The 24,889-nt window shown below is 38.3% G+C and overlaps 2 protein-coding genes across 2 annotated transcripts; both read left to right on the plus strand.

Moving 5' to 3' along the window:
* Positions 1-6,086: 6,086 nt before the first annotated feature.
* LOC139139786 (phospholipase A1-like) lies at positions 6,087-7,636 on the plus strand. The gene has a single exon (XM_070708741.1). The coding sequence runs from the start codon at positions 6,130-6,132 to the stop codon at positions 7,198-7,200; it is 1,071 nt and encodes a 356-aa protein (XP_070564842.1). The 5' UTR covers positions 6,087-6,129; the 3' UTR covers positions 7,201-7,636.
* A 4,412-nt stretch (positions 7,637-12,048) lies between these two features.
* LOC139137972 (phospholipase A1 VesT1.02-like) lies at positions 12,049-15,350 on the plus strand. Its single transcript, XM_070706204.1, has one exon. It carries the CDS (start codon positions 13,748-13,750, stop codon positions 14,795-14,797), a length of 1,050 nt encoding a protein of 349 aa, XP_070562305.1. The 5' UTR covers positions 12,049-13,747; the 3' UTR covers positions 14,798-15,350.
* Positions 15,351-24,889: the final 9,539 nt, after the last annotated feature.

The raw sequence follows: 24,889 nt of genomic DNA on the forward strand, positions 1-24,889 counted from the left end.
CATCATTTGCAGATATCCAGCAGATATCACGGTGAAAGTTTTAAATATTAGGAATTAAAATTGTGAAAGCCAACTTGTTTTTAATTTTCTCTTTTTTTCTAATTTGGTTGTCATAAAACCAAGTAGCTGCCACTGAAAGCAACAATGCTGAGGAATATTTTAGAACATTTCTTGAACAAAACACCTTATCCAAAACATGAATTCACATGTTATTCTGCTCATTCCATTCACAATCCAATGTTCATATTAAAATGCAGATAACCTGTGTAAGTCAAAGTTCACATTTTGTCAGCAGTATTTTTCAAAATTGACAGAGCATTCATATTTCCAATTTTTTTAACAAACTTTAATTTTAAAATAGTCATGATGCGCATGTTTTCAGATGACACGAAACAATACATGTTAATTTGTTTTTTTGCCTTTTCTGCCAGCTGCCACTGAGAAATCTTTGATTATACATATCAGAATGAATGGGACACAAAAGTATTAGCATCAATACACAATGTGTAAGCCTATCCACATTTCTCCTAGCCTCATACACACTGAGATCACTTCTTGGACTACAGCAAATTTCTTGTGTACACAATATTTCAACAATCCGACACCATAGCATTGATGCAGTGCCACATGATCTTCTGGATGCACATACAGGATTATTGGAAAATCAACCCTTTTGTAAATTTTTCACCATATATTTTTGACAGTAATACATAATATTTTTATTTTCAACATTAAAAAACTATTCGCTGAAAAGCAACTTGAAAATGAGACGGCCAGAAATTTATTTTCAAAAAAGTTTATAGTAGATGTAAGTACATGTTAGTTATGTAGAACATTTAAAAAATTTAGAAGGGGAATTGATGAGAATGAAACAGAGAAAAAAGGAGCAGAAAAGAAGAGAGGATAAAAAATACGAGGACTATGACTGGTTAAAGTTGCTCTTTCGGGGAACCTTCAAAATTTAAACGTAAAAGAATTAGATAAATACCTTGATAAACATAAATTACCAAAACAAAAAAAATTGAAAGCTGAAAAAGTTCAAATTATAACCGCACATATACATGCACAACCTTCATTCAATGTCACAGATGAGTCAGAGTCAGATAGCAGTGACTCTGAATTGGAAACCTCTGTCAATGGAGTCATTGAGAGTGATGATGATGGTGTTGGTTCTGAATATGATAGTGACACAGACACTGACACTGACAAAATCCTAAAGAACCAACGTGACCATGTTACTTTAAGAAGTGGCAGAGTAGCAAGTCGTTTTGTTTTGAATTAAGGTGGAGCTGCATGTTGCCAATACAGTTTTTTTCAAAGCAATATTTCTCATCAAAGATGACAGGAAACCCCCTCATACCATATATTTTCAAAAAGCAGAGACTCTATGGTAGCAGTAGTTTACTCAAAGGATGAAGTGGGTTTATATTTGGGTTAAAAAACCTCAATTTGGGTATTAATGATAAAAATTAATTTAAGTCAAAAACTAGACAGTATTTTCTGAAATGTAATATTTCACTTGAAAGGAGAGTATATGTAGAAAAAAACGACTATTTTATTTGCATTATCCATCCTCATTTTAAAATTGTAGATGTTTAAAGACTGACACTCTAACAATTGATTAAAATCATGATCAGCAAAATTAGAATGCCTCTTATTCAAAATGCCTCTTATTAAAAATGTAAGAGCTTTATTGCCAAACAAAACCAATTGATAGTCGTTTGTTATATACCATTTAAAAAACATGTGAAATTTCAGAAAATTTGACCCAGCCGGAGTGGAGTTTATTCTTTGGAATTTTTGAAATCGGGAGGCAAAAGAAGCCAAGAAATCGGGTGATTTGCATACATTTGCATTAATTAGCACTTCTTTATCATGCAACTTTCATGTGCTTTACAAGCTACAAGGTAAAACCAATCTTAAAAAAGACATTTGCTGTAATTTTCAGCATTTGTTTAATGTTCATCTCTGTGTATCAGCATTTGTTTGCTATTCTATCACTACATAGAACACCCAATGCTGTATTTAGCAACATACCAGTGTGAACATAAATGACCATTGTTATTGTTGATAAATGAATTCTAGTCTGGACTTGATCCGAGATCTCTTTTCAACAAAAACAACCCTGACTGTTCACTTTATGGTTTGTGTTAACATGATAAATACTGGACATTTCATGACGCTTCAGGGAGGAGAACAAGATACTGCAGTAGATGCATAAAAAGAACCACTGTGAATATTACCGAATCTGGCAGATAAGGAGTTTAACTAAACTTTTGAGTTTCATCTGTCACCCAGGTAGCGTCTATGGTTCTGTTTTGTAGAGATCAGAAATTATGGGCAAATATTGAATTGATGTTTTTTTCCTTGGCCCCCCTAAAAGATTGTGGTATTTTTGTCTGGCCCCCTAAATTTTCTTGGGAAAAATGGGTGGCCCCCCCCCCCCTGAAATTCCTTCACCCTCCTGGAAGTAAATTCTGAACCGTCCCTTAGGAACATTTCAATTCGTCCCAGCAAACTCCTGGCTAAAGTTTCGCCTTGTTTGACGACTTATTACCACAGAGTCTATTACCACAAGCGTGCCCTCTATCCTCTAATACGTGAAAAGACATAAGTCACATGCAATGTGACATCGCTTTCGATGTCATCAGTGTACTCAAAGGTAAGACAAACAAGCCCCCCTACACATCACCACCGTGACAAATTGCGTCTGTATCATGTAAAATTTTACAGTTTATGCAGAAAATATTCACTGTAAGGAATATCGGGACACTTCTTATTCATTCAATTGATACGCAAGTTTGAATCCCGCCTTTTTTGGACCTGTGATTTTTTCCCGCCGATTAAGGGCTATGTACTCACAACTTTTGGAACTCGCTTGTAATATTTTGTTACGATTTTATTAATTCAATAATTTCGAAATGTACATCGTATGGTGAGACATTATTGTCTCACTGCCTAAAGAGGGCGCCATTAGGCTTCCTGGTTTGCTGTTTTCAGTTTCGATGTCCACGCTCTACCACTAAATTCAAAGAGCCAAACAGCTCAATACTGGCAAAACATTAAATCGTTCAAATAACATTTTGCCTGTGTATTCCTTTTGAGCAAAGCAAACCGGACATAGCTGTCCTCCAGAGTGAAGGAAATATTTCTGCTATAACTCTCACATTCAGTTCTAAATCGACGATCAACGCCAGGGCCTTCACAGTATCTGCGTATCTCCTTTCAGTTGTCATGTTGGACATTGCTTGTATCATTATATGTTGGTATTTGATTGCTGGTTATATATTGCAGAAGATGATGACCCTCGAAATGATAACAACGCAAAACATGATATATGGATCGATTTATGTTTTCCATTAAATATTTAATCAAGACTGTAGAAGAATGTAACTTTTGTGAATCAAGTAGTACCCCTGAATGATTATTTTAGGATGAAGATAAATAACACAGAACAGGCCAACAAACGTTACCGACAGAAATATAAGAAAGAGAAAAGTGAGGCACAGGCAGAGGATAACTTATGAAAATATTCAAATTTTGAAAACAAATCATGTGGCCTATTGCCGATCATAAATTGTATCTACATAGTTTCGCCTCAACTCACCACAAGTTCTGTTACAGACTTACGTTGCCTCGGGTCAAATAGATCCACGCCAGGGGAGAGTTTTTTAGAGGAATAAGGGTGTTGTTTTGTATGATAATTATGTCTAATACTTTGCTGTGAGTTAATGTGTGAGGTAATGATAGAAATGAATATGCGTACAGTTTAAGGTAGACCACGCCCCGGGGATAGATATTTGGACTCTCGAACTTTTATGATTCTTTTCTGATCTACCACTCGTTGGGGGGGGGTCTCATTTTAAAGCTCGTCGAGTTAGAAAAAAATCATACCATCTTAGTTTTTCTAAACTTGAAAATTTTATTTTCCCCATAAAGTTAACATAGGGATGTTGGGCATTTTGAATTTCACATTTTGGTAAATGATATATAATTTGTTGTTCTAGTACCAAACTGTGCACGGCGATCCCTGAGAGAATGTTTGAAAGTTTCATTTAGGAAAGTTTGAGCAAAAGTTGAAATCTTTCACTTTCGAGGTGCATACTACCTTAAGGGTGTACTCGAGTCATATTTATGCAAATTTATGCCATATGCTAGTGTTGTCCTGTGTTTTGTCATCAAAATTTAAAGTTTACAATTTCCTTAAGCAAGTTTTTTACGTCATCCTCATTCACTCTTACACTTTGTCTTTAATTTCAACACTCGCAACTATTTCATTCGATTTCGTCGAACGAAACTTTAAAATATATTTATATCCAATTTCCCGTTGTTTTCATATGAAAGACTATTTCTGAAACTCCGGCAGCCAATATTCATATTAAGCTGACACACGAGAAAGTGGCTGAGGTTTTCAGAAAGAGATAACTTTGATTTACTTCGATTTTGTTTCGTTTGTTCAGGGGTAATACATACCGGAAATGTTTGTCTGGAGATAATCTTTTTTATTTCACAGTAAAGAAAGAAATGTCAAAACATTGGGCTTTAAAATGAGAAAAGGATCTTGCTTCAAAAAACGCCAAAATATTAATTGTGATTTATCACATATTGTGTTCCTTTGGTATCAATTTCCAATTCGAAAAGGCTTCATTGGTAATTCTGCTCATTAGCAAGATGTTGTTACCATGAAAGGTTCAGTTTAAGGGCAAATTACGACAACAGAATAAATATTCACCACCAAGAAATATAAACTTAATAGACAAAATACAAAATAAATTTTATATAAAGTGTAAAACGTACTGATATTTATTGATCGCAAGATGTAGTAGCATCAGTTGACATGAAAGACATTTATGGTGCTGATAAAGTTGAAAAAGAGGAAAACCGTTGCATCTTCTTTATAGTAATGATGGTTTAAGTGTAAACCAAAAAATTAAATGAATTTCTGGTAAAAATGAATTTCTGGTTCTTTCTATATTATAACTGTAAGCTGTTCACACTTGTAGAGATTGTTCTATTAGAGTAAATATTTGAATGGCTTAGTGTTGAAGGTGACAAAATCAGTATAAACTAAGGTTATGCAGTCGAATCTAATCGGTTTTTGTGCACAAAAGGGCGAGAAGCATACTTCACAGTTGATGGCCAGTGTTCCCCTAACTTATTTTACCATTTCTTGAACTGTTAAATTCACTCTTATGCACGTTTATAGACTCCAAGAAACTTCGTTTTACGGGCGATTGTTAGTGGGATAGAATCTGTTTTCGATGGAATCGGATGTTCGATGTAAACATGGTTTGAAACTTTAGCGACTCAATCTCTCGCTTTTAACTCAAACGGCAGTATGGTGTGGTTCTGACTCGTACTGAACATCATGTGTTTCAATACGAGACGCTAACCAACATTGTAGATGTTACACTACAAATATATCCTTTTTATTGATACACAGTCCATGTATTTCTTAAATTGTAAGATGATTGCTGAACGATCAACGGTACTTCTAACTGTCTCCACTTTGGTCGTCTATCATCAATGCCTGGTATGTAAGTGTATGCGAATTCAGATAAGGCTAAATAAAAATATAATTTATGTGTTTCCTGTAATCAGACCCTACAAATTTCCGGCACTATCGAAATTCACAAAATTCTGTCGCCAGGGTAAATGAGGTCGGAAAAATGAACATAATTCGGGGCTTTAGTTGACTGACTTTAGTACTAACAGACTGTGGTCCAGTTTCCAAGTTTCTCAGCTGTGAAAAACATAGCGCGGTGCAATCCCCATACGAGATACGCAGAAACACTATTTAGGTTTAAAGTCTCCATTCACCGGTGACATTCTTTTGGTAACAGGTTTCAGTGAATCTCACTAGAGTGGAAGATTTATGATAATTATTGTTTGATTGTTTGTCCTCTGCCGTCATTATTTCCTTTTATAAATGAAGATTCAGTTTCCTTTTCGTCCCATATTCGTGAATTCTTCGAAAGGCGACATTTATTGTAAAAACGCACTTCCTTCTCTAACAATAAACTATAGAAAAAACACGTGTCATGACATCACAACGTCTCACATATATAACACGAGATTCATCGACAAATCGCAAACTTGCTGCCTGAAAGCGTAACCACTTACAACGAAATGGCTGATTTCAACAAACATAAGCCGATGGATGTCTCTGACGTTAAGCCTACAATGGAAGCCAAGAGAGGCACAGCCACATCGGGAAGCATTCCCTACAACTCAAACATCTCTGACATTGTGGAACAGCTGGGCAGCCAAGGGTTTCTGAACACGCAAAAACTGACCTTCCTTGTGCATGGTTTCTGCGGTAATATGGACGATGTCTGGATGAAAGACATGCAAGACTACATGGTACAAGAGGATCCTGGGCAAACAGTCATGCGCTTCGATTGGAGAAAAGGGGCCGCTGCTCACATCTTAACCATCGAGGACAAACTCAAATCTTACGAACGTCGACTTCAAGAAATCCATTCATCCCGTTCTATCACTGAACAAAACAAAAAGAAACTTCTTGAAGAAATCGGGAGAAATATTCAAGGGGAACAGTGGTTCATCGACTGGTTGTTTTTATATCACACTGCGGCTGCAACTACTCAAACAGTTGGTAAATGGTTGGGTGATGTAGCCGGGAAGATCAAAGAGGCACAACCGACCATTCGGATTCAAGGTGTTGGTCACAGCCTAGGCGCTCACTTGCTCGGCAAAGCAGGGCGTTCCAGTCATGTCTTTTCAAGGATAACAGGTCTCGATCCTGCCGGCCCTGATTTTGAAGATGGTGCAAGAGACAAGATGTTGTCCAAGTCCAACGCAGAATATGTAGATATTATTCATACCAACGGATTTGACGATGGGTTTTGGTCATTCCTTTATCCCGTAAATCACTTCGGCACGCTGATACCACTCGGTGACGTGGACTTCTACCCTAATTACGGTACAGTGCAACCAGGATGTAGCAGCATCGGTGGCAGTCATTCCCGTGTCTTGGATTACTACAATTACACTATAAAACATCCAGGCGTACTGACTGCAAACCAAGTTCTCGATGGAACTCCTGGATACGAAAAGCCAGTGAAGAAGACAAAGAGAGGTAGGCCAGCAGAGATGGGATACTACTGTGAAGAGAGCTCTCGTGGACTGTACTACATCTCAATAACAAAAGACGAGGTGCCAATGAAATATACACATTAAAGTGAAGTCTACAAAATTTAATTAATGCTTGAATAAATGAGTCACTTTTGATAATATAAGGAAATCTCCATTTCGAAGTTAGAGTTAGAGTAGAAGTTAGAGTTGGAAAACAGCCAATTAAATACAACCTTGGCGATCAATGCTGATATAAACACTCGTTTATTTTTATCAAAAGCCATATAAGAAGATCAAATATTTTAATATATTTGGTCCATGCATAAACGAGTGGTCGTTGTAATGTAATTACAGCTGATAAAGTTAGATAAACTGAGATATGATAGTTTTCATATACATTTTTACTTTGCATCGGATTGACGAAGGTTTTAAAGATTCACGAGCAATAACAATGATCTGTGATTCACAGCACTTTATTGATGGTGTTTATCTTGTACCAATTTTCGATTTTTCTGTTAAAAATAAACTTCGTTTCAATAATTTTGAGATTAACTGTAGCCGATTGAATTATATTCAAGAGTAAGTCCCGGTAGGAGTAAAACTGACAATTATAGCATCGAATCAGTTTTCCCAAAACGCTTTCCCTTCCTTGTAAATGCAACGGGCAATGTGAACAGAGTCCACCAGGGTATTGTATGAAGGGGATAAGGGGATAAAGGCACGGTTCCCTTGACGGAACTTGTGCATCAAAAATAATATTGGACACATACAAGCTGTATTAACAAGTTTAGCAAAATGTCTGGAGTCGATCAGTGGCTATAAATTTTACAAATAGAACAAATTTGGCTAACGCCACATCCTGTAAGACCGGGTGGGGGCGGTGTTATTTTCAGCCCTGGTAAACAGACGATTATCATAGGTCGCAATGGTTAGCTCATTGATTGTCATATTCCCGGTATTTTAAATACTTTTTTGCCTCCTGAGTGGGTCATAAACGTCTCAGGCAGTCGATCATAATTCCAATATGGCGGATTTCTACAAGCAAAAATCATGAGATTACAGCAGCAACACTGAAGGTTTAGGTTATACCGTGTAATGTCAGAAATGCCTAAAATGATATCAAGAATAATGAGTTTAGTTTGTTTCACGAACACACTTGCCAAGAAAGCCATTATAGTAGTGTTCAAATTATTTATGATATTACTATCGAAAACTCTTACATGTCGACTTCTACCCACAATGCATTTCGATATCATGTTGTTTGCCCCCCAGCACAAGACAAAAGCTTCTTAAGGCAGCAAGAATTGTGCGGTTTGTGTAATTTTGCATTATTCTACAGGCTGAAAGGTGAGCAATGGTTAAAAATTTGTTAAGTGAGAATTGTAAAACGAACCGGCTTAGCCTCGGACAGCACAATTTTAGCCTGTCGAAATGAGAGAGGAATCGAGATTTGAAAATCTGATATTTCCGGGGGGTCACTTCCTTCTACCGTACTAAAGGGTTTTAACGACTTCACCGTTGGGTCCATATTTGTTGAAAACTTACCAACACTACACTATACTATACTATACTATACTATACTATACTATACTATACTATACTATACTATACTATACTATACTATACTTAAGCAAAAAAGCACTCCCAGCGCTGGTATACCACGAGATTTTGACCAGTTCACGACATATATGCACGAGCGATAGCGAGTGCATATATGAAGTGAACTGGTCAAAATCTCGTGGTATACCGTTGCTGGGTGTGATTTATTGCTATTATATCATAACAGTATATTGAAATTCTGGCGTTGAACGTCATAAACGGAGTTTTGCTCAAGCTGAGAGCTCGCGCGTATGCCAGCCGTGGTATATCGCCAATATACCACGGTTCTTTTCGCGTCTCTACCGATCAGATCGCTGTATTTGCACCATCAATATACTGGTATGATATACTATACTATACTATACTATACTATACTATACTATACTATACTATACTATACTATACTATACTATACTATACTATACTATACAAAGACAAATCGCACATCTCTCTCTAACATAGTCAAACACACACAAATCACTCACCATTATATATCTCCATGCAATGAATCTCACAAACTTTTTAACAACAGAATCAGTTTTGACCCACACTAAAATTATATCACTGATCAATTTGCATCACGGTGACAACTCGGTGGTATCAAGGCTGGTAATTTACTTGTCATTGTAGTATGTGATAACCGAGTAGTAGTTTCTGTTTGTTTGTTTTGAATGTGCATATGCATGGTAAAGGCTAATCTTTTACAACCCGAATTATGATCTGTAACATTATTTTGTTGATTTTCCAGACACCACTCAGCTGACAATGATAAGTGTAGGCATATACTCTAATCGTTTTAAGCAATTTAATTGACGTTCTTATCAGAAGCCTCGCATTGTGATATGAAAATGGTAATACTTGACACGATATCGTTGTTTTGATGTTCAAAACCATTGTCATTACAACGATCTGATGTAACAGGAAAACACATACATTTATGTGTGCCTGTTCCTAAACGAAGCGGGTCGACACGTAGAACATAAAACCATTTCAAAATTATGTATCTTTATAATTCGAAGCCACTCAGTTTCCGCAATGTCTCAATGATGACTTAAAACATGGCCCCTGTGTCGTGTTTGTTTTTGAAAACAAAGGATTGACCCAAAGGTTGCCTATAATAGCTAGGTGTCCTTTTCTCACCGGCGCGGTCTCGATTCGTGATTGTTTGTACAGAAAAACCAGGTTGTAAGATCAAATACTGACGCTCGAGTTCTCGATACGTGACCGACATTATAACAAACTCCTACATAAGATTGGCTTGAACAAGTATGGCTTCACCAAGGGACCTTAACAGAAATGCTTCTGACACTGTAAGGACTGCTTTTGAAAATGTTACCATTTATTGCAACGTCCATTCACAAATGAAAGCTTTCCGAACCAAAGTCACTGGTTTGGGCACATTCCATCACAAATTTGACCTCAGATGCCGCCGATAAAATTCTTAGAGAAATGACATTTTTAGCTCCCGTGTTCACTCGCTAAAAATTTTTGATGACTATGTCTGTCCGTCTGTACGTGTGCATGTGCGCCTCTTCGACGTCTTACGAAAGATTGAGTGGGCTTAATTGAAATAATGTACTTCACTAAAAGTGGGAACTGAATAGATTTGGTGTCGTTGATGTCTTGATTGACAGTGAAGCCAATGAAAGCGAACTGCTGCATATAATACAGCAGTCTTGGCGTAAGGAAACACTAATGTTTCCGTTAACAAGACCTATGGAAATACGGCAGGTCCAGTGTTACAAACAGCAAAATTCGGCTAAATCATGAGAAAAAACGTTTAGGGTCGGAGGGATTTTTTATAGGTTAGAATACGTTTATACCGGAAAAACACATCTTTATTTTATTTTGCCTCGAGGGGAACCTATTGTCAGTGTGTCTTTTTGTGATAAAATCCAATATGGTCACAAGAAATTTATTCTGTTTAATATATTTACATGCCTAAAGCCACTACTCAGCCATGTTCTCACCACTTTCATGCAAAGTTGGCAAACAGATAATATGTCGGTAAAGAAGTCACAATGTAAATTTCTTGCAATGCCACTAATATGGCCGCCATGTGTCCATTTCTTACAACCATTCATTGGGCGATTCACGTGAGAATGTCGTTTCTGTTAAACGTTGTCGCCTGTATTGATGATGTGATCCAATGTGGCCCAGACGGCCATTGTGTAGGGATTTTACATGTCAGGCATGTGTCAACCCGTTGTATTCAAAGTTCATAGTAGGGTGTGTCAGCCCATATTTTTCAAATTAGGTAGCCATTTTGTTGGTTATCTGTGATACTTTTGGAATTTTATTATGGCGTCAAGGATTAGCTAAATGTTTTAACTCTTGCAAAGTAATTTAATACGCTAACAAGAAACCATGTCAGACAGTATAGATATAAAGTTCACAATAAGAATTGTACTGTTTTTAACGGATGGTTGGTACAGGTCACAATGTAAGCAAATATTTGTCATCCATATCGAAGAATTACTATTTCCGTTTTTCCATTTGAACCATTTTATCGTTTGACAAACATTTACTCAGACAGCAATGTGATCTGTGTTGATTTCATCAATAAAATGTCAGCTTATTATAAACAGTGAACTGTAGTGAGACAAGCGCTTGAAGTACCACCTATATGCTGTAACACAACAGACTGATAAAATGTACACACGGTAAAGTGAGATTTGTTGGATGATGGTTTTAAAAGACCCTACATTTAAAACACAAAGAGTGCGACCAGTTGCCTTGCGCAATATATATATATATATATATATATATATATATATATATATATATATATATATATATATATATATATATTATATATTATATATTATATATATATATATATATATATATATATATATATATATATATATATATATATATATATATACAAAACTTTGACACGACTCTCCACAACATGTATTGCAGCCTTTCACTGCCGTCTGTGTTAACTGAATCTGAACTGGGTCGTTTAAAGGAATAATGGCGAGTCAAATTCAAATACGTGCAACGCACGGCAATGTCGACATTTTCGTCACTAAAACGTCGAGTTAGAAAATATTTAAAAAGGGTTTTTGTGAGTCATCCTCAGTCAATCTTTCTTTTTTTTTCATTTATATCCGGTGGCAACAATTTTACGACGAACAAAGAAATATACAAATTTGCAGTTTTTAGGGCGACCACGGTTGTGAAGGCACTTATCTCTGAGTACTGCCAGTTACTGTTGCGTGGTAGGTTTACGGTCAGGAATGTGGATAAAATGTTGACAATGAGATAAGCTCAACTTGAGTTTCAATTCTCTTTCGATTTGTTCGCGGCAGATATTCTTTGGCAGTGCAACAGGAACTGTTTGTCTGGCGCCTATTTTTATTACATAGTAAAGACAGAAATGCTTTAAAGATACAATATCAAAATATTACATTCCTGGCGTGGACATACACATCATTCCTGTAAACTAACTTTAGATTTAAAGCCCCATTAGCCGTATCTTTTTGCATTTTGTTAACAAAAAATACCATCCTATCTTTAGACAAAGGTTTTATAATCTTTTAAAATGTCACTATTTCAATCGTTGGTGATGGCTTTAGTCGATTAAAGTCAGGCGCTCAGTGCACGTATATATGTAGCGGACGTATTTGAGTTGAAACAATTGTTTTCTCGTTAAAATCTGAATTTTGCATTTGTCGTGGTGTTTAATAGGGCGTCCTGTGAGCGGTTTCACAAACTTTAATGATTTTAAACCATCTGATCAAAAAGCTGCAAAACGATACAGGTAATAGGCCTTTAGCAAGACAAGTGATGGTTACCATGCGATTTATTGTTTACCTTAGGTTTTGGTTTTTTTCTTTGAACCAATGTACATCTTGAGTCCGGCTAAGCATATTAAAAGCCTTAAGAAGTCGCACAAAATATCTAGGCATGCAAATACTTTGTAAATGATTGTCTACATATAAAATGTATTAAATCCAGTCTCGAATCGCGTACATGCAGGTGTATTCTGCAACGGTTCGAACTACACAGAAGCTCAAACTCTACAATTTTCCCGTTTAATCGGAAGTAAACGTCTACATTTGGCCAAATTAATTGCATCAGAACTCATCATTGTTTACGGAATCATGTGTCAAAATCGTGCTGGAGGAAGAATCACGGGTCAAAGATCTACTTTCTATTAATATTTCGTTTGTCAAAAATCTGCGTGGGGCGACAATTGGGTCAAAACCGCAGTACACTCGTGCACAGCCTTCCTATGGTAGTGCCGACATGGGTGTCGACAAACAGTAATGACCAGATGTGAATGACAAACAAAGCTGTCAATATGCATGCCACAAGTGCGACGGCATTTGTTAATCAATAACTATGCGTTTCATTGTGATCATATGCTTATGATGATGTACCATGTACATGGTTTCTAAAGTACTATCAAGGTACGGCCAGTTTGCAGTCGGATGAGAATTTTGCGAAATAGTGGTTTGGCCTCGATAGTCAAAGATTTTAGGAGTCGTCACGAAATAATTATTCTCAATTGAAGTTCCACTAAAGCAGTTTTAGAGTCATACGTACAGTCTACAGTATGCTATACAAGTCCCCTGCTTGCCCGAAATAGCACGCTATTCACGACATTGTCGACAAAAGATGATTTGATTGCAAAAAAAATATTGAGCAAACTCTTTATCACATGTGTAAGCGAAAGAAAAAGAATAATGGCGAGGAATAATGGCAAATTTTGGTGAAAGGGGGGCGGAAATGTAGTCAATGAAACGCGACACAATGAGTTCTGGATTTTCTATGCTCACTCTAAGGCACCTCTGTCCTGAGAATGTATAATCTACTGACGACTATGGCCTAACTTGTTTACGCGTTGAGAATTGAGATTTCGAAACCTGAAATATTGAATTGTTTGCCTAAGTACAGTCATTCACGAGGGAACTAATGTTTATTCATCAATAGGGAGGCATAAATCACTTCTTTAGTTTAGTAAGGGGGCTGCCACAATCATCAGCGTTCAGCCTTTACTTGAATCACTTCACCGGTAAACCCTGCAGCGAAGGAGACAAAAATGGCTGGTGTTCAGGAAGAGTCGCCGATCCCGATTTCCGATGTAAAACCTCGGATGGAGGCCAAGATTGGAACCCATGAATCCCGAAAATTTGTGTACGATTACACCGTTAATATATCTGATACAGTGAATCGAATGCAGAGAGACGGGTTACTGACAGTAAGGAAACTGACTTTCCTTGTCCATGGTTTCAACAGTGGCAGTGACACATCATGGATGCAAGACGCCCAGGCTGAAATGCTGAGACAGGATCCTAGTCAGGCAGTTGTGCTCGTTGGATGGCAAGAAGGAGCGGCTTTAGACTGGGTAAGCCTTATAGTCAAGGGCATACCTTGGCAAAACCCGTTAACGTACTTCCAACCGAAATTGCCTCTTCAAAGAGTGGTCGACACAGTGAGTACGATCTTTCAGGCAGACACGCTATCTCCCTATAGGCGGGCGGCAGCCACAACTCAAACAGTCGGTGCTTGGTTGGGAGAGATATCGGCAGTCATCAAGCGCCGACATCCACAAATACAAATTAGAGGTGTCGGTCACAGCCTTGGTGCGCACGTGCTTGGAAAAGCTGGGCGGGAAAGTCGTGTCTTTTCAAGAATAACAGGTCTTGATCCTGCAGGTCCCGATTTCGAGGACAATCACGTAGACAGAATGTTAAAAAGATCTGACGCAAATATGGTTGATGTTATACATACGTGTGGCTACTTCGAGGGCCATAGCATTCCTCTCAATCATTTTGGTACCCTAAAGCCACTTGGTACGGTTGATTTTTACCCTAATTATGGTTGCGGTCAGGATGGTTGTGAACACACCCTTGGTGGCAGCCATTCCCGTGTGCTTGACTATTATATTTACAGTATACGACATCCTGGTGAGTTTACAACCAACCTGGTTCTGGATGGAGTACCAAGCTGCAACGCACCAGTCAAGAAAACCAAGAGAGGGCGCTCTGCGGCTGAGATGGGATACCACTGTAAGGAGAGTTCTAGCGGACTCTATTTTATTTCTATCGCGGCTAAAGATGTACCCTTTAAATATGTGAAAACTAAGTAAAATTCTACGTATGAAAAAATCACACGATAGAAGGTCTCCCGTATCTTACACTGGAAATATATCCAAAAAAAATCAATTGCACAAACTTTCAGCACAAGCAAGCCATCGGGCGATCGCTGGCCACTTCTGGAGAGCATACTTCTTAAGGGAAAGTGATGACTTGCTTTTATTACATAGAACGATGTTATTAAGTTTTAATGTTACTGTGTGTAATGATTTCTCTATGCTTTCAGAAGGCAATATTTTGTAGGACAAAAGTGACATTAATCGATTTTGCTTGAATATTTTTTTCCATTTCATCTACGGAATATACTTTTCAACTGATTTCCTTTCTCCAACACCAAGGCAAAAAGATGACCAACTGAAACGATCTGTTGGTAGCCCCTTCACTCACATTTAAGCTGATCGTGTACCTTGAGTACGCACAGTCACTTAATGGAGCTTATCAATGTTGCCTGCATCACAAATATTTGTCTGATTGACGGCTATAAATTTCAAGTAAATGTTTAACATTTTGTTGCTGCAATATACTTGGCAATTCTTTCATAACATTGTTTCATTATGATAGATAATTCTGTTTTAAAGTAAAGTAATGTGAAGCAATGCAATCAAGGGCTTTCGTTAGGTAACTTCAAAGAAAAGGAAGTAATTAAAGTTTTGTCATATTTTTGTGAATTAGCAGAAGCAGTAAGTTTTGAAGCCGTGGAAAACATACATTGATGTTCTAGTTTGTAATATCCTGCAATGTGAACAACATAATATAATTCACGGGACATTCCATTACAAAATTCAATAGAAGCACCCTGAGTTCAACAGGTATCATGGTAAACATTTTACTGTCATCTTGATTTTATTTGCTAAATATGTCAACCACAGAGAACTGAAAAATAAGGTTCAAAAATCCTTTAACGGCAACAATTGAAACACTAACTCGCTTTTCCGACAGCCTGTGCCAATTACAGCATACCATCTTGGATCGCTTACCCTTTCTCTAGCTGCTTTAATTACAACACCACTTTGGCCGACTTGCAGCGATTTGGAAGCTGTTATCCAATTGGTTGGCAGAATCTTACCCTTATAATTGAATAATACAAATAAACTCCCCAAGGTGCGGTGAATAGTGACAATCGACCAATCAGATATAACCTTGCAAACACGCTGCAAGTCAGTCACTCCACTTGCCTTACCAACACAGTAAGAAAGATCATCCACAGTAGAGTATGCCATTTAATAAATGTTAAAAATATTATAAACTCATTTACATTAGGAAGTGTAGGGTCTGGTCATTTGTTACGGTGAGTTACGTGAGTTATGGTGTGAAAATCAGAGGATGTTTAGAAAGACTCCATTATTCAAACGTTGGTTGCATTAAAGATTAAGCAATTCGTCAGCCGATGACCATGTCGAACCCTTACTGTCGAACGCTTTAATTACATTAACCACAAGCATAAATGCCATCTTTAATCTTTAGAATAAGCTGTTGTCAATGTTAATTCTGGAAATATTGGATTTACGTCTCAATTTTCAGTCGTTTCATTAGCAAGGCATTCCACACTAAATGTAAACATCGTTGGATTTAGTATTTGACATATGACATCCAACGCTGTGAAACTCCCTTGCGAGAATAGGGGCTTGATATTGAGCAACATGAAAAAAACACGACGGTCTATGTCATGTTATACTCTAGCGCGGAGTATTTCTCCCCTGTGATCATTAAAAAATTGCAAAATCCTACGATGCAAAACGATCGAAATTTAAATTCTGGTGAGACAACGTCGCTATGCTTTGAAGAAAGTGCTTCTTGCAGTTTAAACGAATACTGAGGTAGAATGTGCCTCGGGGGACAGATTTTACATTTTCGGAATTTCGTTTTACCATTCTTTTGGACTACCACTTGTGGGGGCTCATTTAAAGGGTAAATACAGTTTTCACTGACCAAGTTTTTGGAAAATAGGGAAGTTCATTTCCCCCCGTAGAGATAACAAAGGAATGGCGGCCATTTTGAATTACAAGTGTCGTGAAATATTGGGTGAATTTTTCCTCAAGAACCACAATTTAAACGGCGACCCCTGATATTATTCTTGATTTTGAAATAGAATGGTTGAACGTTTGGTTGAAGAAAGTTTGGGCAAAAGTTTAAATATTTTATTTTATGCGCGCGAACTATCTTAAACTAGAATTTTGATATCTTCACGTGCAGATGAGAGTTCTGCTCACAGTGACTTCTCAGCGAAGTCAGTCTATCAGCCAATTTCATATTATGAGTTGAAATATCACAAACTGCAGATATTCTTATGACTTGTTGGGGTATGTGAAAAATGACATTGATTACACTGAAAGTTTCATCGTACGAGGGCGCTCTCACAGTCGAACTTTGGAGCTCCCTCAGAATCTTCCACTTCATAATTGTGGAAGGTTTTAACATTTCTGACGATATTTTTTGGACAGTCGACATATAGGCCAATGCAATGTATGGAACATGTTATATGATTGAAGGGTAACATATGTCCATGGATATTTGCAGGTGTAATAAGATATATAGGGCCTATATATAACATTTTTAATATTAATGTTCATTTTCAATGTGTCAAAAATTGCACCATACGTCCTGATTTTGAATTAATTATTACGGACACATGTCTTCCTTTTTACTCATTGGCGTCTTGTGAATGATACTAAAGAAGAGACCATCAATAGCTATTTGAAGTGCATGTGTAAAATATATCAGGCCTAAAAATATGATGTTTTCATTGCCTGTGACAAACTACTATTTCATATTCAATACTGTGTGATTTCAGTAAGTTGTATTGAGTCTGCCTAACTAGTTAACTTTCATAATGCCACGAACAATTGTGTCGTTTTGACCACCTCCCATTATTTTGAAAATCCAGCTAAAGCTTTCAAAACCTTCTCAAAATCTATTCAATTTCGTAATGTGCAATTAGTGCAATAAATATACCTAGATACATAATATCAGAATACGGATGATGTGCATGTGACAGAGATGAAACACGTTTATTGGTCTTAAGTATTGTTGTCTGCAGCTTTGAAACAAAGGCGGGTGACCAGAACGTGAGAAGCGCCTGGGATGAGCGACGAGCCTTTCTCTGAAACAGCACGATTAGCACAGCACAGCACAGCGTGGGAAATTGAACAGCTCATCGGCGACAAAGATTCAAGTGCAATCAAGGATGTTGGTACGTATGCTTTAGGATATTATTTGTGAAGAAATTGTACTACTGTTAGCGCTACCGATTGCCAAGTACACTTGTTACAATGGATTGTTGCAGTGCATAATATCAAAACACATTAAAAATTATAACCATAAAAACAACATGAGCGTGTGCCGTGTTATAAAACATCTATAAGCTGGTCTTTATTCGGTCTATAGCACCCGTTTATTGCCCCTCGTAGCCGTGTATTACTAAGAACACATTGCTATACCCTCGGCCTACGGCCTCGGGGAATAGCGATGTGTTTCTGGTAACACACGGCCCATCAGGTTAATAAAAAGCGCATCATGACCAGGTAACACGTGTTTATTATATAACTGTCACCTCGCGAACCGTTTCGTCTTGACTGTGTACCATGATGTCATGGCTAATGGCGAGTTTCGCTGTTGAGGGCGCACTTACTCTTGGGTGGCGTATTTGCCTTGGTACGCCCCTATACCAAGGACAGCGGGCGCAATATACATGTTGGAGCAAACAATGACAAATGTACACACTGCTACATTTTGAAATTATGATTTAGTTTATTTGATACCTAAATAATGGATTATTGATCTCTTTCTGGCCATTTCCGAATCTCTGTGATCAGATGTTCTTGTTTGCCTGGCGTTTGCTTCGTCGCCATGTCCCACTTGCCCTTCTATGTGCACTTCAGCTATTGATACTTTTAATCCATCTGCGTCCAAACAATTAACAATTTAACCGTCAGCTTTTGCCTTCTTATATGCAGAAAGAGAACATAGTCTCTGACATAAATCGTTTCAAAGTCCGCCGAGACCATTTTGTCTTTTCAGTCTTTGTCATCATTTTTTATGTTCATCGGTTAATTATTCACACAGCTCACCAAGTTACCCATAGACTTCCATTCTCTACCTCTTATTAAGGAAGTGACATGATCCAGCTCAGCTGCTACGCTTATGTGGAGGTACACGCTATTACACGGACTTAGTGGAGACTCAACGTCGGCGGAAGTCCATTATGAACACACCACACTGCATTGATGATAACTAAAAGTGTTTTATTGCAAATGAAAAGTAACCCAAAGAAAACTGCAGGTGTATTCAATAAACATCAAAACTTCTCTAAAGGCTATACGAAACTATGCTATGAATAGAAGTAAAGTAAAATATGAATACCACTACAGCATTTCGCGAGGGCCCCTAAAGTCAATCAGCCAATTGAAAAGGGGTAGTTGATGACCTAGAGCAAAAGGCAAGCAATTTTCCCAAGTTAATGTCAATTCTGCAAGGCCGAAAGTGTGGGTACTAGTTGCATTCCCAGGGAATGGGGGTCAGGATGGAATCAAAGGTCCCTTCATGAGAGAAGAGGTAAGGAGAGAGAGGTGGAGAAAGGGGTGGAGGCGGGACTGAAGGCAGTCTACAACAATGAGAGTTGAATGAATGAAAAGTGCAGGAACAAGGACTGCTGAGGCTGTGTGCCGTGTGCAGAGGAGGAGATGATTGGCTGAGAGAGATTTGGAGGGAAAAATGTTGATAACTGATGGTGTCAAGACGCCTGAAGGAAGCAGTGTGGAAAGTTCACAAAACCCATCTGTGTGAAAAACACAGATTACACTTTTTGAACACGCCTCACTACATTCATGATAACTAAATAGTGTATTATTGCAAATGAAAAAAAAAACACAGAAAACTGCAAGTGTATGCAATGACATCAAAACTTCTCTAAAAAGCTATACATACTATGCTATGAATAAAAGTAAAAAAAAAACATGATTACCACTGCAAAATTGGAAGAGGACCCCCTTCAGTCAAGAAGCGGAGTGAAAGGGGCAGTTGATGACCTAGAGCCAAGTCAAGCAACTGTCCCAAGTTGGGGTCTATCCTGCGGTGCCGAAAGTGTGGGAACTAGCAGAATTCCCGAGGAGTGGGATCAGAATGGAATCTAGGCCCAAACAAAGGAAGAATGACACTGAAGTGACCCCAGTGATGGCAGTCTACCACCGGTGAAAAATGAGAGTTGAATGAAAGAAAAGTGCAGTAACAAGGACTGCTGACTGAGGCTGTGTGCCGTGTGCAGAGGAGGAACTGATAGGCTGAGAGAGATTTGGAGGTAAACATGTAGACAACTGATGGTATCAAGACGCCTGAAGGAAGCAGTGTGGAAAGTTCACAAAACCATCTGGTGAAAAATACAGATTACAATAAACCTATCATACATGCTATGCCTGTATTGCCATTCTTCTATTGTTCAGACGGTACTGATATGAGCCCATATTTTAACTAGTGAAAATATGGATTATATTTTCACTGTAACCGAACTACTTACAGCGACGCGTACGCGTGACCTTCGCTGTATGCATGACCATCGTTGGTATATGTACATATAAACAGCTGAGCGAATAAGACAAATGACAATCCGAAATGTCATTATGGATTATGGTCAAAATTATGTTGTTTGCAGTCACTTTATGGGCATTACTCTTAGGCACAAGTACAGTTGTACCAAAATCATACAAACAAACGTATTGAAAATTTGTATAATTTGCCGACACCTGTCAATTCACGGCCGGTCCCGTGGCGGCAGTGTTTTCGTGTCGTCTACGCTGCTGAAGATTACACCATGGATGTATGATTACACGTAAATATATCGGTTGACAGAGCATCATGATAGAATCGCTTTACGACAAGTTTCCTGGTGATGAGCTTGAATTACAAGCGGTGAATTACATCGTTTCAGTGTCGTTTACAGTCGTAAATACTCGCGACAGACAAGGTTTAAGGTGCACATGATATTTGATATTTGTGCCTGTCAGTGCACAGGTCATGTTCGTGTCTGGTGGTACCGATGCGGTGCGGGTTTCAGATACAATGTACCATCTAGGGAAAGTAAAACTTTCGCTTAGGTTGTAAAGGAAGTTTAGTTCTATTTAGGCAAGCCAGGAACGAAAATATACGAGCAGACGACGGAAATACCTTTGAAATGTTTTATTCGTACAGCAACAATAAAATCACGAACGAGTTACGACACTACAGCTTACAGTGTACTCACTTCAGGTTTTCACTAATCCGCTTACTGAGATGGTAAATTCGGCATATTTGACGTCTGGGAACATGTATAGTATAATCTTCGAGAAAAACTGACTGGTACGGGTATTATATCCACTGTATGTGCATTCACAGATGTCGCAGAGCTGCTTGCTCTGTGCTCTCAGCTGTTCATACTCGGAGCGTGGCGGGAGTATTTTGACCCGATTTTGGCGGCCTCATAACTTTCACGCAGGGATGAGGTTATGTATCAAAACAAGAAAACACACCCATTTTACACACTCCCGCCTATGTTTTACATCCACCGTCATTTTAAACTAAAAATAAATCTTCTTCAAATTGTGAAAACCTGTGTCAACATCGTAATATTTAAATTGTTCGCTTTAAAAGTGCTCCATAAACCCTCCTTTGAAGTGGAATGGCCAATAGCGGAATAATATCAGGAAGTGATACGGTTGTCATCACTCCTTAGCAACCAACTTTTTATAAGTACAGCCTGGAGGAAGCAAGGTCGATTTCAAGTTGATTCGTCGCTAATTTCGGAGCGTCTGTAGGAAAACAGTCATAACGGCCTCATAACTTTCACGCAGGGTGAGATATGTATCAAAACAAGAAAAGACACACCCATTTTACAAACTCCCGCCTATGTTTTACATCCACCGTCATTTAAAGTAAAAATAAATCTTCTTCAAATTGTGAAAACCTGTGTCGACATCGTAATATTTAAATTGTTCGCTTTAAAAGTGCTCCATAAACCCTCCTTTGAAGTGGAATGGCCCAATAGCGGAATAATATCAAGAAGTGATACGGTTGTCATCACTCCTTAGCAACCAACTTTTTATAAGTACAGCCTGGAGGAAGCAAGGTCGATTTCAGTTGATTTCGTCGCTAATTTCGGAGCGTCTGTAGGAAAACAGTCATAACCAAAGCATGCATGTATGATAAAGGGGTTATTACACGAAGTTTGGGCGATACCACGTCGTATTCGAGTGATGTGTCCGTATTTTGACGAGTTGTAACCCTAATTATTTTACAATGACAAGCTTACAGATAATGTCGCCCAAGCTTCTCCCATGTCTCTGTTTGGTAACAAAGCTGAAGACAACAATATTTTAGGAATAGAGTTTCATGAGTTTCACGCCCTTACGTGTACATGTACGAGATGTGCAATATAAAAACCTACATTTTAAACATAATGACACATATACTGACAAACTTTAAGCTGGCTTTCGTATAGTGTAACGTTTTTGCTGAAGCGTCAATGCAGATGTCATCAAGACAATACGATTATAGTATGTGTATTTTCTCTTCTAATTTTATCGATGAAATAAATGATTATACTATAATAAGGTTACTCTAAACTATTCAGGAATACATGAGAAGCAAATTTTTTTCCGCATTTATTCTATATCATTCAATTTTTTTGATAACATTTTATTTGATGTGATTTAACATTTGTTTATGAACGGTCTGACACGCACGAGCACGCTTGTTTTTCTTGACTATTTATACTTTAGTGGTATTTGCTCAGGTGCTACAGAGATGTAGTACAGTCCGTTATAACCACGCTTGCAGTAGTATCCCATCTCTGCTGGCTTACCTCTCTTCGTTTTCTTTACTGGCTTTTTGTATCCAGGAGTTCCATCGAGAACCTGGTTTGTAGTTAAGACACCATGATGCTTTATAGTGTAATTGTAGTAATCCAAGACACGGGAATGACTGCCACCGATGCTGCTACATCCTGGTTGCTCTGTACCGTAATTAGGGTAGAAGTCCACGTCACCGAGTGGTATGAGTGATTTACGGGATACAAGCCCTCGTCGTACCCATTGGTGTGGATAACATCGACAAAATCTGCATTTAATGCCGACAGCATCTTGTCTCTGGCACCATTGGGCTCTTCAAAATCAGGACCGGCAGGATCGAGACCTGTTATCCTTGAAAAGACTCCACCAGAGCGTCCTGCTTTGCCGAGCAGATGAGCGCCTAGGCTGTGACCCAACACCTTGAATCCGAATGGTCGGTTGTGCCTCTTTGATCTTCCCAGCTACATCACCTAACCATTTACCAACTGTTTGAGTAGTGGCGGCCCGCAGTGTGGTACATGAACAACCAGTCGATGAACACTCGTTCCCTTGAATATTTCTCCCGATTTCTTCAAGAAATTTCTTTTTGTTTTGATCAGTGAATAGAACGGGATGAATGGATTCTGCCGTACGTTTGCAAAGCTTCGTCTCTTCCCTGTACGGAGATAAAGCGAGCTTCTGATCGGACCTCTCATTTTCCGCTTCAAACGAATCATGTTCGTACCGTACAGACGTAAACTGGGTTGTGATTCGACGTCAGAAATTCTCATTTCGAGCGAAGTTAGCTGACTTTGTAAGATACTGATGTGCCAAGCTGCTCCCTGTTTCCAATCACAGCGTATGACCGTCTGAGTAGGGTCCTCTTCCACCATTAGGTTTTGCATGTCTTTCATCCAGATAGCCTCCGAGTCACTGTTGAAACCATGCACAATGAAGGTTATCTTTTCTGCATCAAGGAACCCTTGCTTGCGCAATTGTTCCACAATGGCGGAGACGTCTGGATCGTACTTGATCTTCCCCGATGTTATGCTGCCTTTCTTCGCTTCCATCTCAGGCCGTACTTCTGAGACTGGTAGTGCCTTGTGCTCATGAAATTCAGACATATTGCTGCAATTGTTTGGAATTGAAATGTTGGAAAGAATTGAAATTAATGCGCCTGTCGAAGACTCGCGCGATGTGAAAGAGGTAATTATTTATAACTTATATGCTGCTATTTTCGTTAGTGTCATAAATCTTCGACGACACCGGTTGTGTTTGATCACCGTCTTCAGCTCTGAAAAATATGTAAGGACGAAAAAATATTATGAATACAACGTGAAATAACAGTAGTAATTTAAACCATCTCACTGATGACCACAACGTGACACAGAATACTTTAAAGGTATATTGTCACCTGTTCCAATTTTGCCACAGTTACTATGGAAAGAGAAAATATAAACCAATCACAGATTTTAAGCGGGTGGCCACTTTTAAAAACAGGCCCTCACATGGGCATTTTGAATACAAGGAACGCCCCTTTGACTACATATGGGCATATTTAGATTACAGGTGACTGTATACCTTTAAGAGATCATTGTAACTGTGAGTTATTTCCTCTCCGTTGCGGATGATATTATTCAATTTTTCGCAATGTGTGGCACGGTTAATACACAGATATCTGCGCTAGCGAAAATGTTATTTTAAAATGACATCACACGATATTTACGCAGAAGTAAAGACACATGCCATCACTGCCAGCGATGAGTTGCCAATCGTCGGGAATATGACAGTGACCTTGCCAACTCTCAATTTGAAAAGTACTTTATATTTGACGCAACAGCTTTGATAAGGAAACCTTTGCAGCATTTTCTCTTCATGCAAAACAATTAAAATGCAGCTTGTGCATATGTATATCCTTCTAATGTTTCAAAGTTTATGTGATACATTGGTTCAAATTAAGGATATGACGCTTCATTTTGGAATGTAGTTGTATTTAAATGTTAACAGGAGTATCCTTTAACATGCTTTGAAAGACAAAATAAATCAGGCATAGTTAAAGATATTAGGGTAGATTGTGCCTCGGAGACAGATATTCGGACTCTCAAACCTTTACAATTATTCATTTCTAATCTACCTCTTGTTTGTGCTCATTTTAAAGCTGTTGGCATGTTGAAATGTTCATCGAGGAAAGTTTGAGCAAAAGTTTAAGTCTTTGTCTTTCTAGGCGCACACAACATTAAAGTAGGTATATTTGAAAGCAAAGTCCTGCGCCCTTGTCTAACCCTTGTCAAA

The sequence above is a fragment of the Ptychodera flava genome, chromosome 1 (assembly GCF_041260155.1).
Source record: "Ptychodera flava strain L36383 chromosome 1, AS_Pfla_20210202, whole genome shotgun sequence".
In the NCBI taxonomy this organism is placed as follows: Eukaryota; Metazoa; Hemichordata; class Enteropneusta; family Ptychoderidae; genus Ptychodera; species Ptychodera flava.

What these genes read in the sequence shown, in the direction of transcription:
- LOC139139786 (XM_070708741.1), top strand. Translation starts at nt 6,130, where the DNA reads ATGGCTGATTTCAACAAACATAAGCCGATGGATGTCTCTGACGTTAAG.
- LOC139137972 (XM_070706204.1), top strand. Translation starts at nt 13,748, where the DNA reads ATGGCTGGTGTTCAGGAAGAGTCGCCGATCCCGATTTCCGATGTAAAA.